At 49.2% G+C, this 23,590-nt stretch overlaps 1 protein-coding gene across 8 annotated transcripts in view; it reads right to left on the bottom strand.

Annotated features, from left to right (window-relative positions):
* JADE1 (jade family PHD finger 1) overlaps nucleotides 1-17,858 on the bottom strand; it is a 51,552-nt gene extending 33,694 nt beyond the window's left edge. Inside the window, exons 1-2 of one of the 8 annotated variants that reach the window (XM_037129926.2) lie at nucleotides 17,663-17,858; nucleotides 1,119-1,196 (exon numbers count right to left, since the gene is read on the bottom strand). In XM_037129926.2, coding sequence (XP_036985821.2) covers nucleotides 1,119-1,170 — 52 coding nt within the window. In that variant the 5' untranslated portion in view covers nucleotides 1,171-1,196; nucleotides 17,663-17,858. Of the gene's footprint in view, nucleotides 1-1,118; nucleotides 1,197-1,863; nucleotides 1,873-15,752; nucleotides 15,918-16,124; nucleotides 16,148-16,201; nucleotides 16,300-17,265; nucleotides 17,301-17,440; nucleotides 17,561-17,662 lie in introns of those variants that run through there. The other 7 variants (XM_037129929.2, XM_037129927.2, XM_037129924.2 and 4 more) reach the window with 7 other exon arrangements.
* Nucleotides 17,859-23,590: the final 5,732 nt, after the last annotated feature.

The raw sequence follows: 23,590 nt of genomic DNA, 5'->3' as shown, positions 1-23,590 counted from the left end.
GCCACGTGGGAGTGGCTTCCCAGTCCTGGGCCCTCCTGCCCAGGACCCCGTGGTTGTCAGTGTGCAGCCCACGGCGGCAAAGCCTTGCTTTCTAGTTTGCAGCTTTGAATCTGCTCAAAACGTGGAGATGAGGAAACTGAACCCTGTTTGCCTAAAAGCTACTTCATCCTTCAGGGCCTGCCCGAGGCTCGTCCCCGCCCAGGGCTCCCCGGGCTCCACGGGCTCCACACCTGTGACCCTGCGCTCACACCCACCTGTCCGCACAGGACATCAAGACCGCTCTCCTGCCGCCGTGAGACCCCCGAGGAGCCGCGGTTTCTATGTACACCTCACACAGAGTTCCTCGAAAGCCTCTGCCAACACGCAGTAAAGCTGGCCTTCTTTCTAGGCTTCCCGAGTTCAATCTGTCACGGCAAACATCAGCTACCTGGTACGCAGGCACTGTGCTAGTGTGCAAAGTTCCCCTTATCTGAGTGGGCTCTCGGAGGAGCCCACTGGCTTCTCAACACAGCCGCTGCGTGCAGTTTACTCGGACTGCCTGGAAGCCGGCTAACCCCGCTGCTCGGCTGCACCGGGAAAACACGAGGACGCCAGCGAGCGCACTGCCAGCAGCGGCCGCGTCCGCACAGTCTCGGCGGGACAGGCGAAGAACGCCCACTCGCTGCCCGCCCCAAACCTGGACTGCGGGTTCCCCCATCGTGCTAGGCAGCCCTCCACCTCCCCCTGCGTCGGGCTGCAGTGGTTAATAATTGACTGGCTTCGATTAGGTTCCCTTCACGTAGAGAGACTGTGAAATGCCGTAGGTGATACTTAGGATAAACAGACACTGCGTGCCTGTCGGAACTGGGTCACTCATCTCCGGGTACCACCCAGGGAGCCCGAGGAGGGGCCGCGTGCGCGCGCGCGCGCGTGCGTGCGTGCGGTCAGGCCCGCGTCGCGCAGGGAGGCTGCGTGGCAGCCTGCAGTCCCACGCTCAGACGCACTCCTGCAGGCGGTGGCGCTCAGCGACCCGCCTGATGGGCGGTGGGCCTCGGCTATTTAAAGCATCCCATTAAAAAATCGTGTTTCCACCCTGACCCGAACCCTGGCCGCTCCAAGAACAACAAAGCAGGACTTACTGCCATTGTCGTCAGAGTCCTCGCTGCTGCTGGGAAGGCGACCTCGTTTCATGATCTCCCCGGAAAACAGCAGGCAGCCTGCAAGGCAATGAGACAGCACTTAACCCGCGACGCTAATGCACAGACATCAAGTGGAGCTTCAGGTGGCAGCCCAGGATGCACACACACAAAGCAAACAACTGGCCTCCAGTAGCACTGAACTGTTAACTGTGGACAGCCCAGAGATACACAGTTAGGTGCAGTCATTACCAGAACAGGTCCACCAGCAAGGGGGAGGGGCAGAGAGTCAGCAGGTCTCCCAGAGGGGCCAGGTGCCTCTCACTCCTGGGCCATGACCAAGAAAAACCACGGCCACAAAGGACACACAGGACACGGCACTTCCGCTACAGACAGGTTCCTATTTTACTGGGGGGGGGCCTGAATATGTGAATATTTACACCATACCGGGCATGATTATGCTTCTCAGGCAAATTTTACTGCAACAGTCCTAAAAGCCAAATAACCTAGATTCTACAGATGAGACCAAAGGGGCGGCAGGACTGGGAAGGCCCCCCGTGGCCTCTCTACCTCCAACGATGCCCAGCTGGGGCAGGAGAGGGCCGGGCGGGAGAGGATGCTGACTCTCACCCCTCCCGTTCACGCATCAGAAACTGATGCCAAACAAGGGTCACACGGTGGGCAGGAGCCTCTAGTCCAAACCCAAGTGCCCCACGCGCTTCACCCCAGCTCCTCCCAGGAGTCCAACCTGACAATGAATCGAGAAACCAGCGGTCCAGGCACCCAGAGCACCTTGCCAACTCCTGCAAGGCAGCGGGTGGTCACAGGCTTCCAGCCACCGGGTAAGAGGCTGCGTTTTGGAAGGAGAGGGGGCAGGGCATGGAGGCTGAACAGCCCGTCAGTGAACTCAGAGAGACTCAAGGAACCCTCGCTCAGGGTAGCTCTCCGAACAAATCCAAAACAGCTTTTCCAAACTTCAATTACTGATCACCTTTCACATACCTTCAGGCCCCTGATCTTACTGCAGATCAATGATTCCTGGTAAGGGAGGAGGGCTTTTTCTAGTCAAAAGTACCCACCCAGCCCCGTGCAAGAGCGCATCCCAACCCCCACCACCGGGAACCACAGCATCAGAACTTGGTGTGCACAGGAGCGTAGACACTGGAGAGTGCAGGAACAACAGACGAACTAAAAGCCCAAAGCTCCACATTGAATAGCCTTGGAAAGCCCCAGTGGGTGTGGCTCAGTTGTTTGGTCATTGTCCCTCAAACAGAAAGGTCACGGCTCAATTCCCGATCCAGGCACACGCCTTGGGTTGCAGGCTGGGGTTCACAGGAGAGGCAACCGATAGATGTTCCTCTCTCACATCGGTGCTTCTCTCCCCCTTTCTCCCCCTTCACCTCTAAAATCAAAATCAAAACAATAAAACTGAGATCAACGGACCCGTAAAACAAGCAGAAAAATGCATCACACAACACAATCTGTTCCCACCTGCAAAACAGACCTATGCGATTCAGTCCAATACCCAGGCCCCAGTCTCTAAAGCCAGTATTTCACATGTTCTTCCTGAGGCACTCACCCAGTTCAGACCTGTGACTGTTTGCCAATCGAGTCTTCAAAAAAACTTTCCAAGAATTTCCAGAGTCAGAACAAGAGCACTTATCTGGATCCTGAGCCACGGGTGGGCTAGGGCTCCACCCTGTGGGGCGTGTCTCAGAGCTAATCCAACTTGCACAACCCCTCCGCCTACCACTCAGCCTGGGGCAGGCTCCCTGCAGGCGAAACGGCCAGCTCCCCACTTGACATGCTCCCCCCAGCCCTGTCACCTGTCCCCTGTGCACCCACTGCTCACGGGGACTCTCCTCCGACCTCCCAGGAGGCAATGCAAGGGGGAGAGGGAGCAACAGCAGCACCTGCCCCCGGGGCTGCAGCTCCCAGAGCCTGTGCTACAAGTGAGTTAAAAACACACACACACAAGTGCTGCCAAACGGGGAGCTCCTCCAAAGCAACAATGTGGTGCCACAGGACACACAGCAAGAGGGCGTGCGGGCTGCGCAGGGGAGCGGAGGCTGAGAAGCCCTTCTGCTAGCCTTGTCTACAAACAGGAAAACAGCCGCTGATCACACACCGCCACTGATTCGCACAACTGAAATCTACCGAAAGAGGGGAGCCTGGAAAACGAGGAATCTTTCTGCATCAAAATGCCTTGCTCCCAGCTCTCAAATACGACTCCCAGAGAAAGCAACTACTAACAGTCAGTCAGCGAACAAAAGATACGAGCACTGACCAAAATGGGTTGATGCTTCTGCCCAACGCACACACCCTCGAGCAAAACCATGCAAGAAGAGCAAAGACAGTGTTTCCCTCCTAACAAAGTCCATTCTCACCACCACCACCACCCCCAGAAGCGCTGCAGTGGTGACACTGTGGGTGCTGTACCGCACTTCCCGGGGGACCTGGCACGGGGATGGGGTGAGCGCCGGGCACAACCTCTCCCTCTGTGGCTCTAATGCACTTCCACCTTGATTTAGGGCTGCTTTCTCTCACCTGGGGTTACTCACTGTATCAAGAAATCAAGGCACATGCACTGCCTTTAGGAAACACAACACAGGGCTGCAAGCATCTGCACAGCCAAAGCTGGAACAAGAAAGCAGAGGGCTCTCTCAGTCACTCACTGGCCGGCTGGCACTGGGGCAATGGCTGATTGCTGTCCAGGTGACAGTGGCATCCCTGATAATCAGTTCGAAGGGCCACTCTCCACCCTCCAGAGGCAGCAGCAAGAAGGTGGTGGACCCCACAGACAACACATGAACACCTAACCCACAAGGAGGTGCTAGAGGTCAATGACTGTCCCTGACCCCTTGCGGCTTCTGGTCTGGGGGAGGACACAGCCAAGTCCACCGGAACCCGGTGCGGTTCACGCCCGACAGCGGTCCACCAAGGCCCTGCGGGAAGGATTCTGAGCAGAGTGCAGAAGAACAAAGGCAAGGGTAGCCGGAAGAGAAAGCGCAGCATTTTGGGCAAAGAACTGCAGTATTTAACAACCTGCGTAACAGAGCTCATGTCTCTGAGCAGGCTCTCTCCACTCAGAACCTATTTGCTCCTTTCTTTACTAACAAAACGCATACTCCTTTTTCCTTATGTCCAGTTGCCAAAGGCTGTCCATTCATAACGCAGGACCCCCTCCGTCCCCCACTGCCTCACAGGTGTCAGCAACCAACCAGCTGGACCTATGCTGCTTTGCAGCACCACTCTGCCCTTCTCCAGGCCTACAATTTCTTAGCCTTTCCAATCATTACTACTTAATCCTCCCTATGAGGCGACCTCGTCGAGCTATTCCCTGAACCAATCTCCCTCTCCGTTACCTAGCACCAGTGGGTCCAGGACACAGGTCTCCTGCTACCTGGCCCTTCAGCTCTGCCAAGCATCTCTCCTGACAAGACCTGCTTACCTGGGCTGGGCTGGGCCTTTGCCCTTGAGACACCTCCTCGTCCTGTTCTCAGCCCCTGCTAATGTGGCTCCTCTGCCCTGTGGTCCTCACGTGCCTGCAGTGGACAGGTGGACAGGGAGGAGCCCAGAGAGGAAGGAACCTGGACAGAGAGTCGAGCGTGGTGCCTGCTCAGAGCACCACCTCCTCAGGAAGCAGGGCCCTCCCGACAAGCTCTCGTTTCCGTCTCACGCAGATAACTCTGCCTCAACTTCTTCCGAGGCAGTTCAAGCTAGTGCGCCAGCAGCGTTCAAATCCAGTTCAACTTGTGTGGAACTGGATGCCAGCGATCTGGGGGACAAGACACAGTGACCCACAGGAAGACACCACAGCGAACAGCCAGACCAGTGACTTCCGTGTGGCCGCTGCTATCGAGATTACAGGATTAACATTCGGGGATTACGGCCAGACCTGGAATGTATACAGGACATGGCAAAGTACTCGAAAACCTTGACATTTACTTCAGTTTCCTTGGCCTGAAACGGGTGGGGAACCCAGCAGGCCCGGAGCTAGGAGCAGCCATGGGCTGAAGGAACTCATGGCCAAGGTGGCTCAGGAATCTGGAAGCAAACGAGCCCCGTGACCCGGGTGTGGTCCCAGAGAGGCATGCCTGGTATGTGATTCTAAGTAAGAAAGAATGAGGAATGACCTCAGGGACAAGGAAAGAAGGGCTTTCACAAAAGCTTAAGATGATTAAGAGTCAGAGGATATCCATCCAAAGCTCTTCCTGGGAAAGAGGAACCCGTCTGAGGAACTCACACTGTCCAGTTACCGGAATTACTCTCTGCAGCAGAACAGGGGCCATTTATCAGGCCACAAAACCTGTGGCTGTCACAGAATTACACCCTAGTGGTTTTAATTAGCTTGTGGCTCATACACAGAGAGGCTGGTTTCTTCCTCGAAATACCAATTTTACCCACTGTGCTTCCTTTCTTGTTTACTTCTCAAGTTCTAGAAGGTACTCAATGAAAGAATTAAAGACCTTCGCATACTTCTCTGTCTCCCCGAATGCAGTGCTAGGCATTTAAGTGCCCTCTGGATGAATGACCGAGTTCCCGCTCACAAACTGTACCCAACGCTCACTTGGCTTCACAGAATGAGGTTTTCACTTTAATATCTAACTGACCTTTAACTGGAATAACTTCCATTACATTATTTTTTTAATTTATTGGTGTCCTTCCATTCTTTGTGAAAGTTAATCTAATACCTAAATGCAGTGGGTTGGCAAAAAAAAAAAAGTTTAGTTTTATTCCATAAAATAAAAGGCACATTTTTTTTTTCATTTTCACCCAAAACTTTACTGATTTGGATATTTTGAGCCTGTCGGCTGTCTCCTACTATTGGCTTCTAGTGGGTAGAGGCCAGGGTGCTGCTAAACATCTTCCAATGCCTGAGACGGCCCCACAGCAAAGACTTGGCCTAATGTCAATAGTACAAAAAACTTCACAAACCACTTTTGACGCGTTCAATCAGTCATAGCACTTTCTCCGTACACCGCACAAGTCTTTTTTTTACTTTTCAGTTGGGTTTTTACCTTTCTTGAAATAATTAAGCGTAATACTCTGAAAAGGTTGCGTATTTTCTTCCATCCTCAATATTAAAATGGCTGCACAAAAATTCATCAATTCTGATCAGGTTTTTCAAAAAATGCACGCTGATATGGCAGCCGTCACAATACAGTCTAACAAAATTATTTCAAAAATGACAACTAAGCACTAGTACAGCTATCATATGGGAAAAAAAAACAAAAAAACAGATTTTTTGGCCACCCCAATAGTGTATTTTTAAAATGTTAAAGAATGCATTTTCAGGCACTGAAAGGTCTTCCTTATATAAGGAAGAGGTCTATAGACTGAGGTCTATATTCCTTATATAGACTGAGAGGTCTTCCTTATATAAAAAGTATTTTGTAATGAACTACTTCTTTCTGTTTGCTTGCTAAGTTCATACAGCAATGAGTATTATTTTTAAACACTACGAAAATTTGATTCCTAAGTTATTGATCACAGTCTACCTACCCAATGAAAAGAAATTTAAATTTTCTTAATAAGGTCATCTTCCTGTCCTCTAGTATACAATACTCATTGCTGCAAAGTACACAAATATGATGACCCACACTTCACAGTAGTGATTTCCTGGCCCTAAGCGAGTGTGAAGGAAACCCAGCTGGTTTCTAACCTCAGGGTTTTCTTGTTTTGTTTTGTTTTGAAATTTTAGCAAGTGAGGGGAAGAAGGAGAAAGAAAAAGAAACACACATCAATTTGTTGTTCTCCTCATTTGTGCATTCATTGGTTAGTTCTTTTATGTTCTCTGACCAGGGATTGAACCCACGACCTTGGTGCCTCAGGTCTATGTCCTAACCAACTGAGTTACCCAGCCAGGGCCATACCTCAGTGTTTAAAGCAAATTTCAACTGCCTAGATAGGGAACTTTCACATTGACAACATTAATTCACACGCTCCCAGACAGTCTAAAAACACTAACGTGACTGTAATTCAAACCCAGATCTCACTTTAACCCAAAGGTTATATCTGGTCAAAAAGGGTCATATATTTGATGTAACTGACAAACTGCTTAGATCTTAAGTATTAAAGGTTTAACCTTGTCTGAATATTTCAAACCCCCTAAAAAATGGAACTTTCAGAAACGCGGCCTTTGTAATGTCATATACATCAAAATTTCTTTAAGGAAAATGCTGCCCAAACTATACTGTAAGCCTTTGCAAACGCATCACACTTGAAAATATTCAGCTGACTATAGTCTATATTGGCAATAAATAATCGCCTCCTTGAAAAAAGAGACTGTAAGAACTGACCAGAAAATCATAACTACAATTTTACTCTATGAACATTACTGATAAAGCCAAATGCTATATTACTTCACTGTAAATTCTTCATACATTATTTTTAAAGTCAGACTTTAGAAGTCGATGAAAGCATTTTTCAAGATTTTAAGGAATTCATAAATTTGAGTGGTTTTAAATGAATCACAAGCAGCAAACGAGTGCCAATTTATAAATAATCCAACTCCTGCTTATGGGCCCTAGAACAATCTCTCAAACCCCTCCCAGGTCGCTGTAACTGCGAATCAACCAGAGCCCACAACTGAGAAGTCACTACAACATTTTGATCACTTGTATTTGTGACGTTATTGTTACCTTCCCTTCCCAGGGAAGTACAGGACTTCACGGCTGGACAGCACAGGCAGTCATGGTGACCAATGACCGTCCTTCAACCTGGAGCTTCCGCCCCTAATTTCAGCTACTCTTTCAGATTCTCAGAATTCTGTTCTGTTCGGCTGATACGCTCCGATATGGACAGATGCCTAAGACGTGGGAAAAAACATAGGCAAACCGCAGGGAAAAAAGCCCTCAAATATAACATAGGCCCATTTATGTATAAAAAGGAGGAGGTAAGCGAATACATATTCCAATTGCTTGCATCATCATGAAAAATTACTGGAAGATCATAAAGCCTAATAGTGTCTAATCTCTGAGAAATATGACCAAAGTGTTCCAGATGGCATGGGCTGGGAACTTTCACTTCTCTTTAAGACCTTCATAAAATTTTCATTTGTTACCATGATCCTGGACAGTACACTTATAATAGTAAAGATTTAAAATCCAAAACTTTCCTCCCCTGCTCCTCACTAGGCAGAGGGCCCTGGGGACACAATTTCTTGGCCCGGTGCAGAGCACCAGGCTACAGTGCACAGCCACGGACAGAGTGGGTGCTCCGCCTCCTTCGAGATGGGTATCAAAGGTGTGGGCCTGATGGAGCGGTACAGAAGGAAAAAAAAAATCGAACTGGTAATAGGATAATGCCGTAAAACGCTATTCTCTCCCATTCATTATGGGCTCAAAAGCAAAATTCTTCAAAACAGAAGAATTGCTAGTAGCAAGTCACTAAACATCTTTGCAATAAGAATAGAAAAACTTACCCAGACAGGAAAACTAGGGTATAAACTACCTTATAAACAGTCAACTTCTTATCCATTTCAAGAGTAATACTATTCTGCAGTGATGGAAGGAGACCTGACCTAGGGTGGTAAACACACAATACAATATACAGATGATGTATCACAAAATTGTAGCCCTGAAACCTACAATTTCATTAGCCAATATCACCACGCAAAAATCCAAAAGCGGTTGTACTGTTTTGGGAAAAAAATAAAAACTTAAAAAGCTATATTCCAGCACCACACACACCATTCCCTCCACCCATGAGGCCACTGTCAACTCTCCCAGCCACGTCAGAATCCTCCTCAACACATGGTGTCCCCCTCAGTCGGAATCCGTAGCAGGAAGTCCTACACCTGTCTGCACACTTTTTTGACCACTTACTAGGCAAAAAGCAAGGTAAGATCAGTTGCTTCAGAATATATAAAAATGAAGTCTTTCTAAAGCATTTCATTAAAATCAGAAGTTTATGTTCCATTCTGCATTAGGGGCGGTCTCCGCATGCAGTTCTAACTTATATAACACACACACACACACACACACACGTGCGGGCGCGCCTGCAAACAAAAAGTTCATTGAAAAAAATAACACTTTAAAAAAAAAAACCAAGTGTTAAAAGGAAGTGGTTTCTAAATGAACCAAGTTCAGCTTAAGGATGGGAAGGGCGTCTCCAACCCTATTCCACCCTGGGAAGGGTAAGTCAATAAATAAAAGCAAAGTGTCTACAGGGGAATTTTAAGATTTTTAAATGCGTGAACCAGATGTGCTTCTACAAGGATATACAAAGCAGCTTCTGCAGAAACCAGACTCAACCAGCCAGTGACAACCACACTGCATGCAGCCTGAAGAGCAGCCGTTTTGGGGAACTGTTCCTTGATTACAGCCAGTTGTCAGAAACTATCAGTTACCACTAATAATGTTAACTCACCAAAAAACTTAAAGCATTGTAAAAAAAAAAATGAGACTCCCAATGTACGACGTATCAGAAGACCTAGATGACACACTGCTCCAAAACTGCATTTACATGCCACCTGAGTCCCATATACAGAGAAACACTTCATCACAAGGCACAAGTCCTGCTGTTACGGCCACGGAAACACAAGACCGCGTGGTCTGGGAAATCGCCTCTGGGCTGAAAGCTGAAGTCTCACCCCGCGGATTGTATCTATAGGAAATCCTCTCCAAAGAAGCCCATGAAGTCCTAATCGCAGTGCTAAAGATCATCCCGAGATCATTTAAGCTCCCTTTCCGAATGTTCAAGTCAAGCACACTGAGTTCTGGAAGCAGCAGTGAGGATGCCCGGGCAGGTCCAGGGCAAAGCCGACCCCCGAATCGAAGGCCAGTCCCCAAGGTGGGGGGCTTCGCCATCCTGGATGCCCACTGGGGTGTACTGGGAAGCTACCTAGAGGATGCAGGCCGTGCCCTGTGATGTCATCAGGGAGCAGACAACTAAAATGTAATCAGCGAGCAGCAGTCTGTTGACTTGGAAATGGAAACAAGTCTCCTGGCAAGCTGACAGTAAAGACGGTTGCAAATGCCACGCTGCCTGCGGAGCCCCCCAAGGTGTGGCTGGAGGAGCGTGTGTGCGAGACGCCCCTGAACACTGCCATGCACGCGTCCCAGAGTAACAGGCACTAACTTTTCTCTGATCCGTGTGACAAGCACACTCTACTTGGAGAGAGGCTATCTCCCCCTGTAGGGAACCTGGTTACACAGCATGTCCCCTTACACAGGGCTTCTTGGCCTGGCCCCTGGGGAGGCTGTGACCACCAGGGTATGCTTTCTTCCCCATGTTACACACCCTTCTCCTCAAAGGGGATCTGGGAGCCAAAGCATGAAGAGCCACAGTCCTCTCGGACTAGCTAACTGCCCCCGTCCCCCGCAACACGCATCAAACCAACGTCTGACTTCAGCCCTGATTTCGGGCTCCTACCAGGGGAAGCTAAGCCCGGGAAGCAACAATCTGGTGCCCAGGTCAGGCTGTGCTGTGTGTCCCTATAAACCAGAGGGCCTGCCCCCGAGCCAAGGATGGTTTTCTTGTATTGAAACGTGTGGGGTGGGCTGGGGGAGTCAAAGTGGATTTCATGACAATTCAAATTTCAATGTCTAAAAAGAGGTTATTGGAACACAGCCATGTTTACTCATCTACCTCTGGCCCGATGATGGCCTCTGTACTAACAATGGCGACAGAGATCACGAGGCCTGCAAAGCCTAAAATATTGACACTTCCTGGCCCTTTACAAAAACAGTTTACTGATTCCTGTTATAAATCGACAGACTGGCAGCAAGATGTTTATAAATGAGCGTTACTCGTGTTTAATGACATGTGAATCAATGACCAGGGCCTGGGCTGCTGACAAATACCATGATGCTTACAAAGTTATGAATGGGACATACTTGGTCCTTAGAAGTCCTTGACTGCAGCAGGCAGAAATTACAAGGGGTGATGAAGGGGGTAGAGGGAGGGGTAAGCAACTTAAATAAAGGCCATGTCTAGAAAACCGAGAATTTTTCTCAAAAGAAAACCCCTGAGGCTCCTACTTTGGGCCAGTGTCCACTAAGTTATAAAAACTTCTAACAAGCCTCTTATCTGATTTTTCAAGCCAATAACCAATAAGCAGAAAAATGACTCTTCTAGACAGGCATTTTAACTACAATTTGTGGTTAATGGTGATATAAAAGGATCAGAGAGAAATCACTTTTAAAAAGTCACCAAAATTTAAACAACACCAAATTGGAATCCAAAGAAGCACTTAAAAAGTACAGCATGAGTCCCTGAAGTGACACGCAGATTTCAGTGCCACTCGGTTCGGCTGGGGGAAGAGATCCCACAGGTTTAGGCAGGTTTAGTCTGACTTTTAAAAAAGTTACAAACCACTAGTACTCAGCCCACACTTCAGCCCACAGAGGTGACCATGAGTTATCAAGAAACATTTTAAATCATGTTTTGTGTATTTTGAGGCTAAACAAAAGCAAACTCCAGCAGTGTGTCAACCTGGCCAGCTCCTGCTCCCTGCCTTGGAAAAGTAATGAGTCAAGGGAACAGATACTCGTTTTATTCTTAGGACTGGACCCTCACCACTGAAATCTGCCATCAATGTCGGCCGTTTAGAAAGCTTCTCCGAAGCTGTCATCAAGTTTCAAATTCATATAATCTCCTATACAGACATTAAATGATCAATATTAAAACTGTATTATGGGCCAATTGAGAGTGCTTTCAAAGCGAGAAAACAGTGCTTTAATTCCTTCAACAAATATGCCCAACAGAATCCAAGGTTTTAAAAATGAACATACTTCAACTGCCCTCAATCTCCGTATCACGTCTCGACTCTACCTGAAGAGCCAAAATCAATCGTTCAGTACTGGCCGGCCTGGCTGGGGTGCAGCCCAAAGTCTGGGGGGGCACATGTCCGCTAAGTGTGCGTTGTGTCCACTGGCCTGGGGTTCACAGAGGACTCAAAATGGAAACACACGGTCCCTGCCCCAGCGGCTCGGCTTTCCGGTCCATGTTGCTTCCAGGTTAGTAACGACATCGTTAGTAATCAGTCAAGATCTAGACTAGACCACAACAACACAGCCAGGGTCAGGATCAATGACCTCTGAGACTCCATTTTCTCTCAGCTCCAAGATAGAGGGGCTCAAGCTAAACTTACAGGCACAAAACCACTTCCCCGGGGGGAGGGGAGGGCCAAAGGCCCTCCAAGGCCACTCTCTAATTGAGCAGGAATGCTGAGAACTTCTGCCCTCGGAGCCCCCAGTGGGGAGCACATCAAAGTCTACACCTTCATAATCACAGACCAACAGTTTGTAGTAAGCAGACAGCATCAAGGACAACAGACTTTCGATTAAGTCTCAACTTTCTGAAATATCACACACTAAAACAATAAACATCCCAACTGTTCAAACTCTAAATAAATACATGATGATCACATAAGTTGCTGCAATACCTTGAAATAAAGACTCAACACTGAAACTTCCCCACAAAAACACTTGCTTGAAATTAAAATACCTTCCTAATGAAAGTTCCTACCGAGCTCATGATATCATGTAAGAAACAAACAACTCCAAGCAAAGCCACCCTTTTTACCCCCAAAATTTAAGGTATCGTTGGATACAGTGCCAACATTCCAATTTATGGGGTTGGGCAGGGAGCTGAGAAAGAAAAAGCTTAACACCGATTTAACTCAGTGTTTGAACAATCCAGCCAAACTTTTTAATGCCAGTCCAAAGGAAAATAAAAAGCAAAGTGCATCAGCAAAGCTTGCCACCCTTTCCTCCAGAGGACACCCACCTTATTTCATGAGTCTTGCGCGAAAGCAGAGTCTCTAGTGCAAGTTCTGACCGACCACTGACTAACTGATGGTGTGATGGGTGCCTGGGACACTGAAGGAGGGAAAAGCGTCCCTCCGGACTTCAACCCGGAGTCCAGAAGCATTACCGTCAGATTCACCGCTTCCTGCTCAGGCCGGCAGGCAGGCAGGCAGGGTGAACGGCGAAACGCAGGCCAGAGTCAGTGCTTGGTGATTTGAGGTTTGCAGTTCAAACCCCTCAGTGCAGAAACTGATCACTCCTTTTCCAACAAGCCTGTGGATAAATGCACCCAGCAAATTTCTTTCGAGCAGTATTTTTCAAACAGAATCTCCAAATCTAAGACTTCCAAATCACAATTTGATTTCCAACTTTAAAAAAAAAATTCCACCATGATCAACTCCAAAGGCTTACCTCCTCAATGCTAGAGGTTCTGTCAGAGAGTTACTACAGATTAAAATCTACTTATAAAATAACCAGATGCAATAAATGACCCTCAGCCAGACCATGTTTTAGACAAAGCTGCTGTTGTATGTGGGGCCCACCAAGGAAAAATCTATTTCCCAGTGACAGATGAGATGGAAATTTCGGAAGCCAGCTGACGGGGGAAAAAAACCCTTACAAAACTGTATGTACAGTATAATTCATTTCAGTTAAAACATGTACACATACGCATAGACAATCATCTGGAAAGTGAGACAACAGCGATCTCTGGGTGGTAGGAATGTACTGTTTTTGCTTTCCATGTCTCTTAAGCTTCAACAATGTACATGTAACACCGGTTCTGTAATGATACTTTAAGCCACCAAGGGCTCCTCTTAAAGTCAAAAATCAGTATTTATGAAGTGCCTGCTACAGGTGAGACACATGGAGATCCGCTTTCATTCTCACCGAAGTCCCCCTCCCCCAGTTTTTTCAGTTAATCCTCCCCAAGCCATTGGGCCAAAGAACAGTCGTTCTCAAATATAACATTTCCTCCAACTCCAAAGAGTTTCTCTCTGTTCTCTCAGGCACACTAATTTTTCAGTTTTCCCTTTATAGCTACTCTTTCAACCTTGGTAACTAATATAAAACCAAAACACTCCTTTGTAGGCTGAAAATCTGTGACAGAGGAGGAACTACTGCCGTGGGGGGAGGGGATCCTCTTAAATGAACTGGCCAGCTTTTCAGAAGTTAAAATCGGTGACAACACACCCAGTTTTCCTTACTAGAAAGCAGTGTCTGATCTTTAGATGGAAACAAGATCAAGTTCTACTTGCTAGGCAGGCCACACCCTTTATCCCTTTATCTCTGGCTGGTGAAAAGATGGAGACCTGGGGAAATCTAGCATAGCTGAAAACTGTACTTGTTCTCCATGTGGAAATGAAAATGACAGATCACATACACACAGTAAAAGTTTAAGAAAGAAAGCAAATCAGAAAGTCGTCTCACTTGAACCTGAGCTGACATGAGGCTGAAACATTTGGGACAAAAGGGCAGTAACAATTCTGGGCCGCAGTTATCTGGCAAAGCGTCACCCACAGTCACCCACACAAGAACGTCCCAGGCATGCCTCCAGCACGTGCGGCCAACTCTGCAACGAGTTATTGCACCCAATGTGTTAGGTACAGTTACACTGAAGGATTCCTTTCTTAACCAAAAATAACTGAACACTGATTAGCTGTGATCTGATCAAAATGCAACTTCCTGCCGTAATCTCTAACCCTTGGTGGATCACTACCTAAATCAGCTTTCACAGAAATAATTGTCTCTGAATCTTAAAACTAGTTCATTAACTTTGAAAGATATTAGCCTTGAGCTACAAGTAACTAGAGAGCTAGCCTTTCACAGCGGGTTTTCTAAAAAGGAAAAATAGATCACCTCATAAAAAAAAACCTCTGGGAAAGAAGCCCCCAAGGATTCCCATTAATGGAAACCTCAGATTCTCTGCCACTTTCCTGAAAACGTAGCTGTCTTAAGTCATTCAACTGTAGGTATCACTTTTACAAAAAGAAATTTTGAATTCCCTCCTGGCCTGGGCAGAGCGAGGCCGGCAGACCTTGGCCCCCACCGAGGCTCGGTGCAGCACCCGCCTCCCCGTTACTAGAAAGCCACAGCTGCTTTTAAAAGGTCTCCGGGTGACGGCGCACTCCTAACGGGTTTCGAAGGCACGTTTAAATCGCCCGCTTTTTTTGTCTGCTCAATGCCTTCACCCGGCCCTGATACTGCGGCCGCCCCCACGCGCCCGGGAGGGGAGCCGGGAGAAGAGAGCCGGGCGGAGGACCCTGGGGTGGGGATGGGAGCCCGTGCGGGAGGGGGAGCCGGCGCGAAGAGCTGGGGGCGACACGGGGTGGAGGTGCGGCCGCCGCCCTGCATGGGGAGCTCACCGTGCTGCGCCCGCCCGCCGGTGCGCGTAGGGCCGCGGCGCCCCTCCTCCCGCCCTCCCTCTGTGTCTCCCTCCCGAAGCAACAGAAACAACAGCAGCGGAGGAGGGGAAAGTAACTCCGGCACCTTCGCCGGAATTAGCCCGGGTGCAGTGATGACACCTTCTCGTGGTGCAACCGAGCACCGCTCGCTCCGCAGCAGTGTGCCCGCCGCCGCCGCCCCCCCCTTTCGAAAGTGGCCACCCCCACCCCGAGACCGCCGCTCCCGCCCCGCCGCCGCCTGCACCAATCCGCTGGGCCCCAGTGGCAAATCAAACGCTCCCTCGCGTCCAGAAGCCACTTGCGCCGCTGGAAACGGCTGCGCCGGCCCCCTCCCCGAGTTCCTCCGGGCGGCACCTCAGGGCAGGGGCGGGCGCTCGGCAAGAACGCCTGCGAGGTGGGAGCGGCGGCGAGCAGCCCCGAGCGGGCTCGGCTCCTGCTCCCGCTCCCGCCCCCAGACAGTTCTGGAAACTGTGGATCACCTCTGTCACAGGAAGCCATCCGGAGGAAGGCGGCGCGGAACCAACAAACAAACGCCCGCGGCCGCCCGCCGGAATCGGCTCGGGGACAGCGACCGGCTTCGGGCCGTCCCCCGAGCGGGGGTGCGGCGGTCACCCCCGCGGCGCGGGCTTTGTGCGGGGCTCTGGCAGCGCGGGCGCGGCGGGCAGGGAGTCCCCGCCTCCAGAGCCCCCCGCCCCGGCCTCCGCAGCGCTGCTGGGACCGTTAGGTGACGCTCCGACCACGGCCCAGAAATCAGCGCCTCGGCCGCCGCCCGCCCCCATTTCCGTACGGAGCCGCCTCTCCTCCAACGCCAGAGGCGGGCTCCAAAAGTTGGCCCCGGGGCCACTCAGCACCTGCCCACGTGCCGCGGAGGGTCTCTCCCGGGTCTCTCCCGTCCCCTTCCCCCCGCCGCCCTCGGCCGCCAGGTCACCTATTACCGGTGGGAGGGGAGACAGACTGCTATTTAAACGCCCGCGGAAGTTGAGGCACCCCCTCTGGCGGGTGCAGTGCACCTGCCTCCCGCCGCCGCGCTCAGCCACTTTGAGCAGCAGCCGCGTCCTCGGCCCCGCCTCCTGCCCGCAGGCGGGCGGGGGGAGCGGGAAGGAGGTGGAAGGGATCGAATTTCTCCAGCAAATGGGACCGTTCCGACAGGATTCGGTTCCCCGGTCAGCATTCCACATTCCATCTCTCTCCCGCATTTGCAAGCCAGTGCCAACAACCCGGAAAGCCTGCTGGCCGCCGAACAACAGCCCCCAACTCACAAATACACACTCACTGGCACAGGACACGTGCACTGAACGGCTTTGCAACTTGCAGTCCCAAGATACACACAGCACATTCATTGAAGGCATCGAAGAGCAAGCGACCCCACCCCCACCATTTGCAGATGGTGCCAAAGGTTGCAATTCAAAATCCGTTTTAAGTTCATGGTTAATCGGTACTTTGGTCTAGCAATGCAACTCCTTCCTAATTTCACCGATAAAAGGGATTACACTTTACAGGCAGTCTCGCTGTAAGTAAAAGATCTGATCATTGGAAACCCAATTTGGAAAAAATCTAATCGCTAAGCTGTCCCTCCACCCTGTTCATTGCCCTTGAATTGATGCAATGAATATTTTGGACATGTGGTGACACGGTGACAAGAGCTGGGGCTGCGGCCACCCTACACAATGTACCTATACACACACACCTATGTTTAGACAAATATAGTCGTCCCCCTCCCTCTGCGGTCACACACACTCTGGATTCATATATGTATGCGAACCTGCGTTCTGCCATTGCCATCTGTCTACCAAGTTGCTACTATGCTTTCTACTTTCATGCAGCCGAATGCACTTTGGGCCAACTAAACTCGGCTTCTGCTCCCGAACGCGTTTAATTGATGTTTCACCTGAAAACCACATTTTTTTTTTTTTTTCGCAAATCCAAAAAAATAAAAAGCTCTTAAGTCTTCAGGCCCCCCCCAAATTGAAAAATAATCATCATAAAACTTACTGATCCAACATAAATCTATTCTCAGGCTCCAAAAATCATCCTCTCCTCCTCCGGCCCCCGCCCCGCAATGGCCAAGTTACTGGTGGGATAGTAAGGCTGCGCTGAGCGGCTGCCTGCCCTCCCTCCTCGCTACATATCGAGAACCCAATCTTTTGGCGCCATATTAATGACGTACTATATTATTTCCACTAGGCAGCGACCTTCGGCATTAAATTACTCCCGAGAACTCCCGAGCAAAGCAACAAAACCATCAAATATGGCTGAGCCTCTCGGCTCGTCCTGCAGCCGCCGCCACCACTGCCGCCGCCGCCGCCACGGGATCGGGACGCGCACACGGACCCACGCGCGGACACACGCGCAGCGCGTCCCCCGCCCCCCCCACGGCCCGCGCACGTACCTGCTGCGGAGGGGTTCGGCCGAGAGGCTGGGTTCCGCGCCGCATGAGTTCGGGCCGCGGCGGGCGGGCAGGCCGGGAGCCGGGCGGGCCCCTGCGTCCGCTGGCGCGCGCACACACCCGGCACTCGCGCAGGGAGGCACTCTCGGACGGGCGTTTGGCTTGTTATGGAAGAACGACTGTGTGAATCAAACTCATTTCTGGGTCACTGCTGCCACAGGGGGGAGCACTTTAATCCCCTGCCAAAACGAGAGGGTGGGGACAGGAGGGCGGAGGGAGCGCGCCCGGAGCCCACGGCGCTGGGGGCTCGGTCCCTGGTTAACTCTTCGGTCCTCGCTGTCGACTCCGCCTGCAACCGTGGGGGCGGGTACTGCTCAGCTTTGAGAATCTCTTCCTTCATCTCCCTTACGAGGCTAGAAAGTCTTGAGGTTTCTCCCTGGGGGGAGGTGGGCTTTTACATTATCCCCTTCGAACTGTCCCAGTTCCAACTCTTGTATGACGTCATTGCACCCAGACATGGATTCTTCCCAATTAGTTTAAAATTGTGTAAATAAAAGCATGGCTATTAGGGCGTATAATTTGGGCGAAAGGTTTTACGTTTAGACTGAATGTCAAAATAAATAGCTCTTCTGTAGTAACAGGTTTAGGGAGTTGTAAATTAGAACAACATTTTAAAAAGAGAATCCAATTTGAGAGCTTGAACGTGTCTTTACCTAAATTAGTATCAAACTGATCATTGCAAATGAGCATTAATTCATTATAAGACAGTGATTGTTTATAAATTGACAACACCTTTCTGTTACACAGTATCACACAGCTGGACAATGCCTTCCAGACATGAGAACTGAGCCCAATGCTGAAACTGGGGTGCAGACTAATACAACATTAGTCAGATTCATTTGGGAGTATCTATGTGTAAAAATGACTCATTACCGATTTTCCACCGAATACAAACCTGCTTTTTCATGGGAAGGTTAACATATTTCTTTCATGGACCCTGCCAAAGAAATAAAAGTGCATGTGATACTCAGCTTTGAAAAGAAAGACCTGGGAAAGACTTTCTGCAGATTACTGAAACTCCCATTCAGTACATAGAAGCACTGATCACTAATTACAAAATTTAGTATAGAACCCAAAGGCACTGGATGAATTATGAACACATCAGGTTTGACTTCACAGTCACACACCAACGCATCCACCCACATTAAGAACATACAATCTGATAAACACAGAAAAACAAAACTAATTGAGCCTTTCCATTATTTTTCTGAAACTAAAGTAAGCCAAAGGAAATCTGAAATAGACTGGGACTGTTTCACCAAGAAAGAGTACAAAGACACCACATCGGTCCTATTCATTTCATTTGCTCATTTAATCCTGTTCAAAGAGATCACAGAAGTAAAGCACTCTGCTACCACTATTACTATTACGAGCATTGCACTGCAGTTGTTATTTTCATTGGTTCACCTTACACATGCTGTACTGAGAAGTGAAGTGCACAGGCTCACAGCCAGACTTGGCCCTGGCCCTGGCCCTACCAGTTATCAGCACGTGTCTGTGGGGTGGACGACAGAACCCGGAGCCTCGGTTTCTTCGTAAGTAATAAGACAAGGTTAATGGCCCCTCCCAAAAGGGTTATTAAAAGGAATGAAATAACCCCATAAAAGTGCCCAGCAGGAGGTTTTCAGTTCCCTCCCCCATACCCCCTATACCCTTTTCTTGGTCTTCTCTCCATGGAAAATTGCAATTTCTGAATTCCAGCCAGACTTACATCCTTCACTGATTTCCCCTAAACAAAAAAATTTACCTCACACTTCCCATTTCCCATTCTATTTGTTTTTTCTATCCCCATTCCCAACATATCGGGCAACAAAGTCAAAGTAGTGAATAAATAAATGAGAACGATGAAGAGGTACAATGGCGAACAAACTTCCCGGGCAGACACACTGGCCAGCACTGCAGGGCCCCCGAACATCCTTTCAGGCATGCCAGTTCTCCAGAATGGTGACGGTGGAGGCAGTGTCAGGTGCTATTATAAATAACCGTGGGCCAGAAGCCAGGGGGACTCCATCGACTCACACGAAGCCCCTGGACAAATCTCTCGGGGCCTTGGTTTCCCCACTGAGGTGACAGACAAGATGAAATCTAACTCCTAATTCCTGATTGCTCTTCTAAGGTAAATAATTACTTTAGAAAGTAATTATTCGAAGAAATGTAGGACAACATGAGTCGAGAAGGAACATGTTATTTTCATTAGTGATTAGATGTTGACATTCGTTGAATGACAGGTATCTCTTGCCATGGGACCACCGGACCACCAAGGAAACTTTATATAACCCATCTCTAAAACGGGGTCGGCAGTGGCACGGTCTGCCTGGTGGCAGCACAGACAGCACGTTCTAGAACGAGAAGTCCTGCGCTGAGCATGAGCGAGGCAAACTTCTGGTTCCGCTCTGTCACCCACTATCTCATCTACCAACTCACTGAGGGTCACCGTTTCCCAGTCTCTCCATTGGTTCTGTGAGTTCACACTTGATTATCAGAGATAACAAGGTACCCAAGAACATAGCTACAAACTAGCCATTGTAGTTGAAATAATAAGATTCTAGTCTTTTCTGATATGCTCAGTGTTTTTGGTGATAATTACAACACTATATCCCTTACATTTTTGCTATTTCGTACAGTTTAATGCTTTTCTTTCATAATAATGGAGTTTTATGGAATAAAAATTTGGATATTCATATTTCTGGCAGTGAAACCATACACGATTAACCTATAAATATTTACTTGGGCATTTCCTTCATGTCTATCCTGCAGGTAAAGAATTATAAAGACTTGACAAGAAATTCCAAATTGGTTATATTTGAAATGAAGTAGATTCATATGTTAAAGTACTATATACCACATTCCTTTAGAAATGAGCAAGAAATTCTTACTGACAAAAACCATCGCCAGTTGGTATATATTACATCGCATATAATTTTTTATTGTACCAGCACTCTCCTGGAAAAAAAAATGGGTTTTGTTCTAAAAGTTTACTTGTACTTTGACTGGAACTTTGAATTTATGCCCCAAATAAACCTTGTTATAAGAAAGACTTAGGTTGTCGGGTAATTTTTAAAAAACTAATTTTAATAATTAAATGGCAGAAAAGAGTAACTTTTCATTAACTGTTTGCAATGACATTATAATCCCATTGTTATTGCATTGGGTGTGAGGGGACCTACCTCAAGGATGGACATGTGGGCACGATCTGAACGAGAAAAGGTGGGAACCATGTTCAGCCCATGCCTGAACCTGAGAAGAAGCAGGAAGTTGAGGGTAAGAGATCAGGACCAGACCTTCCTGCCCAACCGGTTGGTGAGGTCACGGGTCCTGAACAGCCAGGCAGGCGGTGACAACGTTCCGTAGGAATGACCAGGTGCAGTTATGAGAGTACCAACTAAATTACTTTCTGCTTAAGGTTCTTCCACCTTTTCTCCCCTTTTTTTGTCTGCTTTTGATTTTGGTCATTTCAATTTTGTTGCTTTTCATACTTTTAGCACAAGTGAAGACAGCAAAGAGAAACAAGTCTGATGGGGGACAAGAGAGCAGATAATTCACTTCACCCAGATGGGCATGACCAGCACATCTGACATTTGAGGAGGTTCGAATAGGAAAAGTGTTCCCTCATCTTGAAAAGAAAACATGGCAATGGAGAGAATGTCGAAAATTTAGAAAGGTAAAAGAAGGTAATAAAACTCACCCATTATAAATACTGACATATATGTTGAGTCCTCTTTCTAGGAATTTTAATAAAATCGGAATGATGTCACATGTTCCACTTTACAATCCTCCTCTGCACTTACGTCTTTCATTATTTTCATTTCAGTATTGTACTTTTTGAATTAAAAAAAAGTTTAACGTCCAGGCCTTTGGCTGCTTGCACAGCACACCTTCATCTGCAGACGCCCTCAAACAGACGCCCTCAAAGCTACCTGCTGGACCTTGTCGACTCTTGGAAAGTTCCGCCATCTTTAATAGCAGACTGAAGTCTCCCATTTCATGACCTCTGAGACTCCCAAAGCGTATGCCTCTCCCACGACCTTGCCTTTGACCTGAACAGCACTCCAATCTACCCCTTCAGTCTTCTCTTCTTACTCGATGCAAAGGGGGGGGCGGGGGTCTCAAAATGTCCATCTCCAGGCGCAACACCAAGAACCTGTGGGAGATGAACTGTTTCCGGCCCCACCCCTGACCTCCTGGATCAGAATGGGAACCGGCCACCTGTGTTTTAGCGAGCCCTCCGGGTAATTCTGACCCCTACTCACATTCGAGGGTCCCTCAGGCAGACTGTACATCTGCCCACCACACTGATGATTGGGGCCAGGCACCAGACAAGGTAGCGAGCACACCTATTCTCTGCCCACAGGCCGGTCAGAATGTGAACAAGTGGTCGATTACCATAAAGCACAGGGTTTGGAGGAAGTGAACACGTGGACACGGATCTCGCGTGTGCACAGTGGGAGGAGGGTGGTCAGGGAAGACGACTCAGAAGGAGTGACCCTGACGGAACCCTGGAGGAGTATAGATATTGGCCAGGAGAGCCAATGGGGGCGGGGGAACCAAGTGTTGGTTTCGTTTTTTACAAAAACTCTGGCTACTGTGTGCAGGTAGGGAGGCCTCCATGGTGACCAGGTGAGAGGGGAGGCCCTCGGCCACAGTCACTGGCTACGGGTGGACACAGCGGGCACACCAGCACAGGGCCGACTCAGCCCAGCGCTTCAGAAGCCTTCACAGCAGATCTGGGGAGGGGTGGGAGCTCCTTTCCCCAGCCGGCCAGTCGGGGACATCTCTGGGACAGCCCAGGAGGGCTCCCTCTAAGGAGAGGTCATCGCGTGGGCAGAGTAGTGTCTAGGGGACCAAACGCAAGTCCCGCTGGGCAGTAGAGAAGACAGCCCTGTCTTTCCGCCCCGTCTCGCTCCAGCGGCCCAGCCCGCACAGCGAGTCCCTCCGCGCACCGCCCCCCACCACCCCTCCGCAGAGGCCTACACGTAGAAGTACTAATCATTCAAGGAATCTAACCTGCAGCCTGGGAATGACCGAGGCAACCTCCCTGCTGGAAACTGCCTCCCCAAGGAGATAAGAAAGGTATGTACAAAAAGTAATGATTGTTTATCAAAAGATTTACAGGAACCTGTGACTGGGACCATGGCAACTGGAATTTGTTGACCAAAAGCAAAGAAGTTTCGCCATTCCCCGGGGACACTGGCTGAGGTCCAGGTGTCTGTGGTCACCAGTCACCTCCTGACCTCAAACCCTTCTCGTTCCCCTTTCTCCTAAGCTAAGGGAGCCTGAACTTCATACTTTCTCAAGATGGTTCTTCAGGACACCAGCATGCCGTCTTCTTGGCTTCCTGGCTTTCTGAGTAAAGTCGCCTTCTTTGCCCCAACTCCGCACTTGACTTACTGCCTGGTGAGCAGTGTGAGATTCCCCTCCAAGCCCTGAAGCCACCTGCAGAGTGGAGGCTCAGGCCCCAGGGCCCCAGCACCGGTCAGACGGGGGCCCACAGTCCTTCTCCTCCAGGTGTCCCAGGCCTGGATCCCTCCCAGACCCCCCTCCTCCCCCTTCACTGCTACCCCAACGTCTTTATCCCTCCACAGGAAACCTCCATCTTCCTTTTCCACAAAACACCTTAATGGCCCATTATAACCTGAGCCCACATCATTAGCAAATGAAAAACCGACTTCTTAGCTCTGAGGCTGAGAGAGAGCTGGGTGCTGGGGGCAGGGGTGGGAGAAAGGAAGCAGGAGGGAGGTATCCCCGCATGGTTTAGTCCCAGTGTAAATGAAGCAAAAAAAAGGTGGAAAAAGCAAGCAGCTTCTGTGTTAGAATTTCTTGATAATGCCTCTTCCCCTGCCCTGGGGCATATTTAGCTGTGGACCAGACCTG

The sequence above is a fragment of the Artibeus jamaicensis genome, unplaced genomic scaffold (assembly GCF_021234435.1).
Source record: "Artibeus jamaicensis isolate MK-2021 breed Jamaican fruit bat unplaced genomic scaffold, CSHL_Jam_final scaffold_537, whole genome shotgun sequence".
NCBI classification, from domain to species: Eukaryota; Metazoa; Chordata; class Mammalia; order Chiroptera; family Phyllostomidae; genus Artibeus; species Artibeus jamaicensis.
Note: the sequence above shows the minus strand (reverse complement) of the source record. Positions and strands in the feature narration are given on the sequence as shown.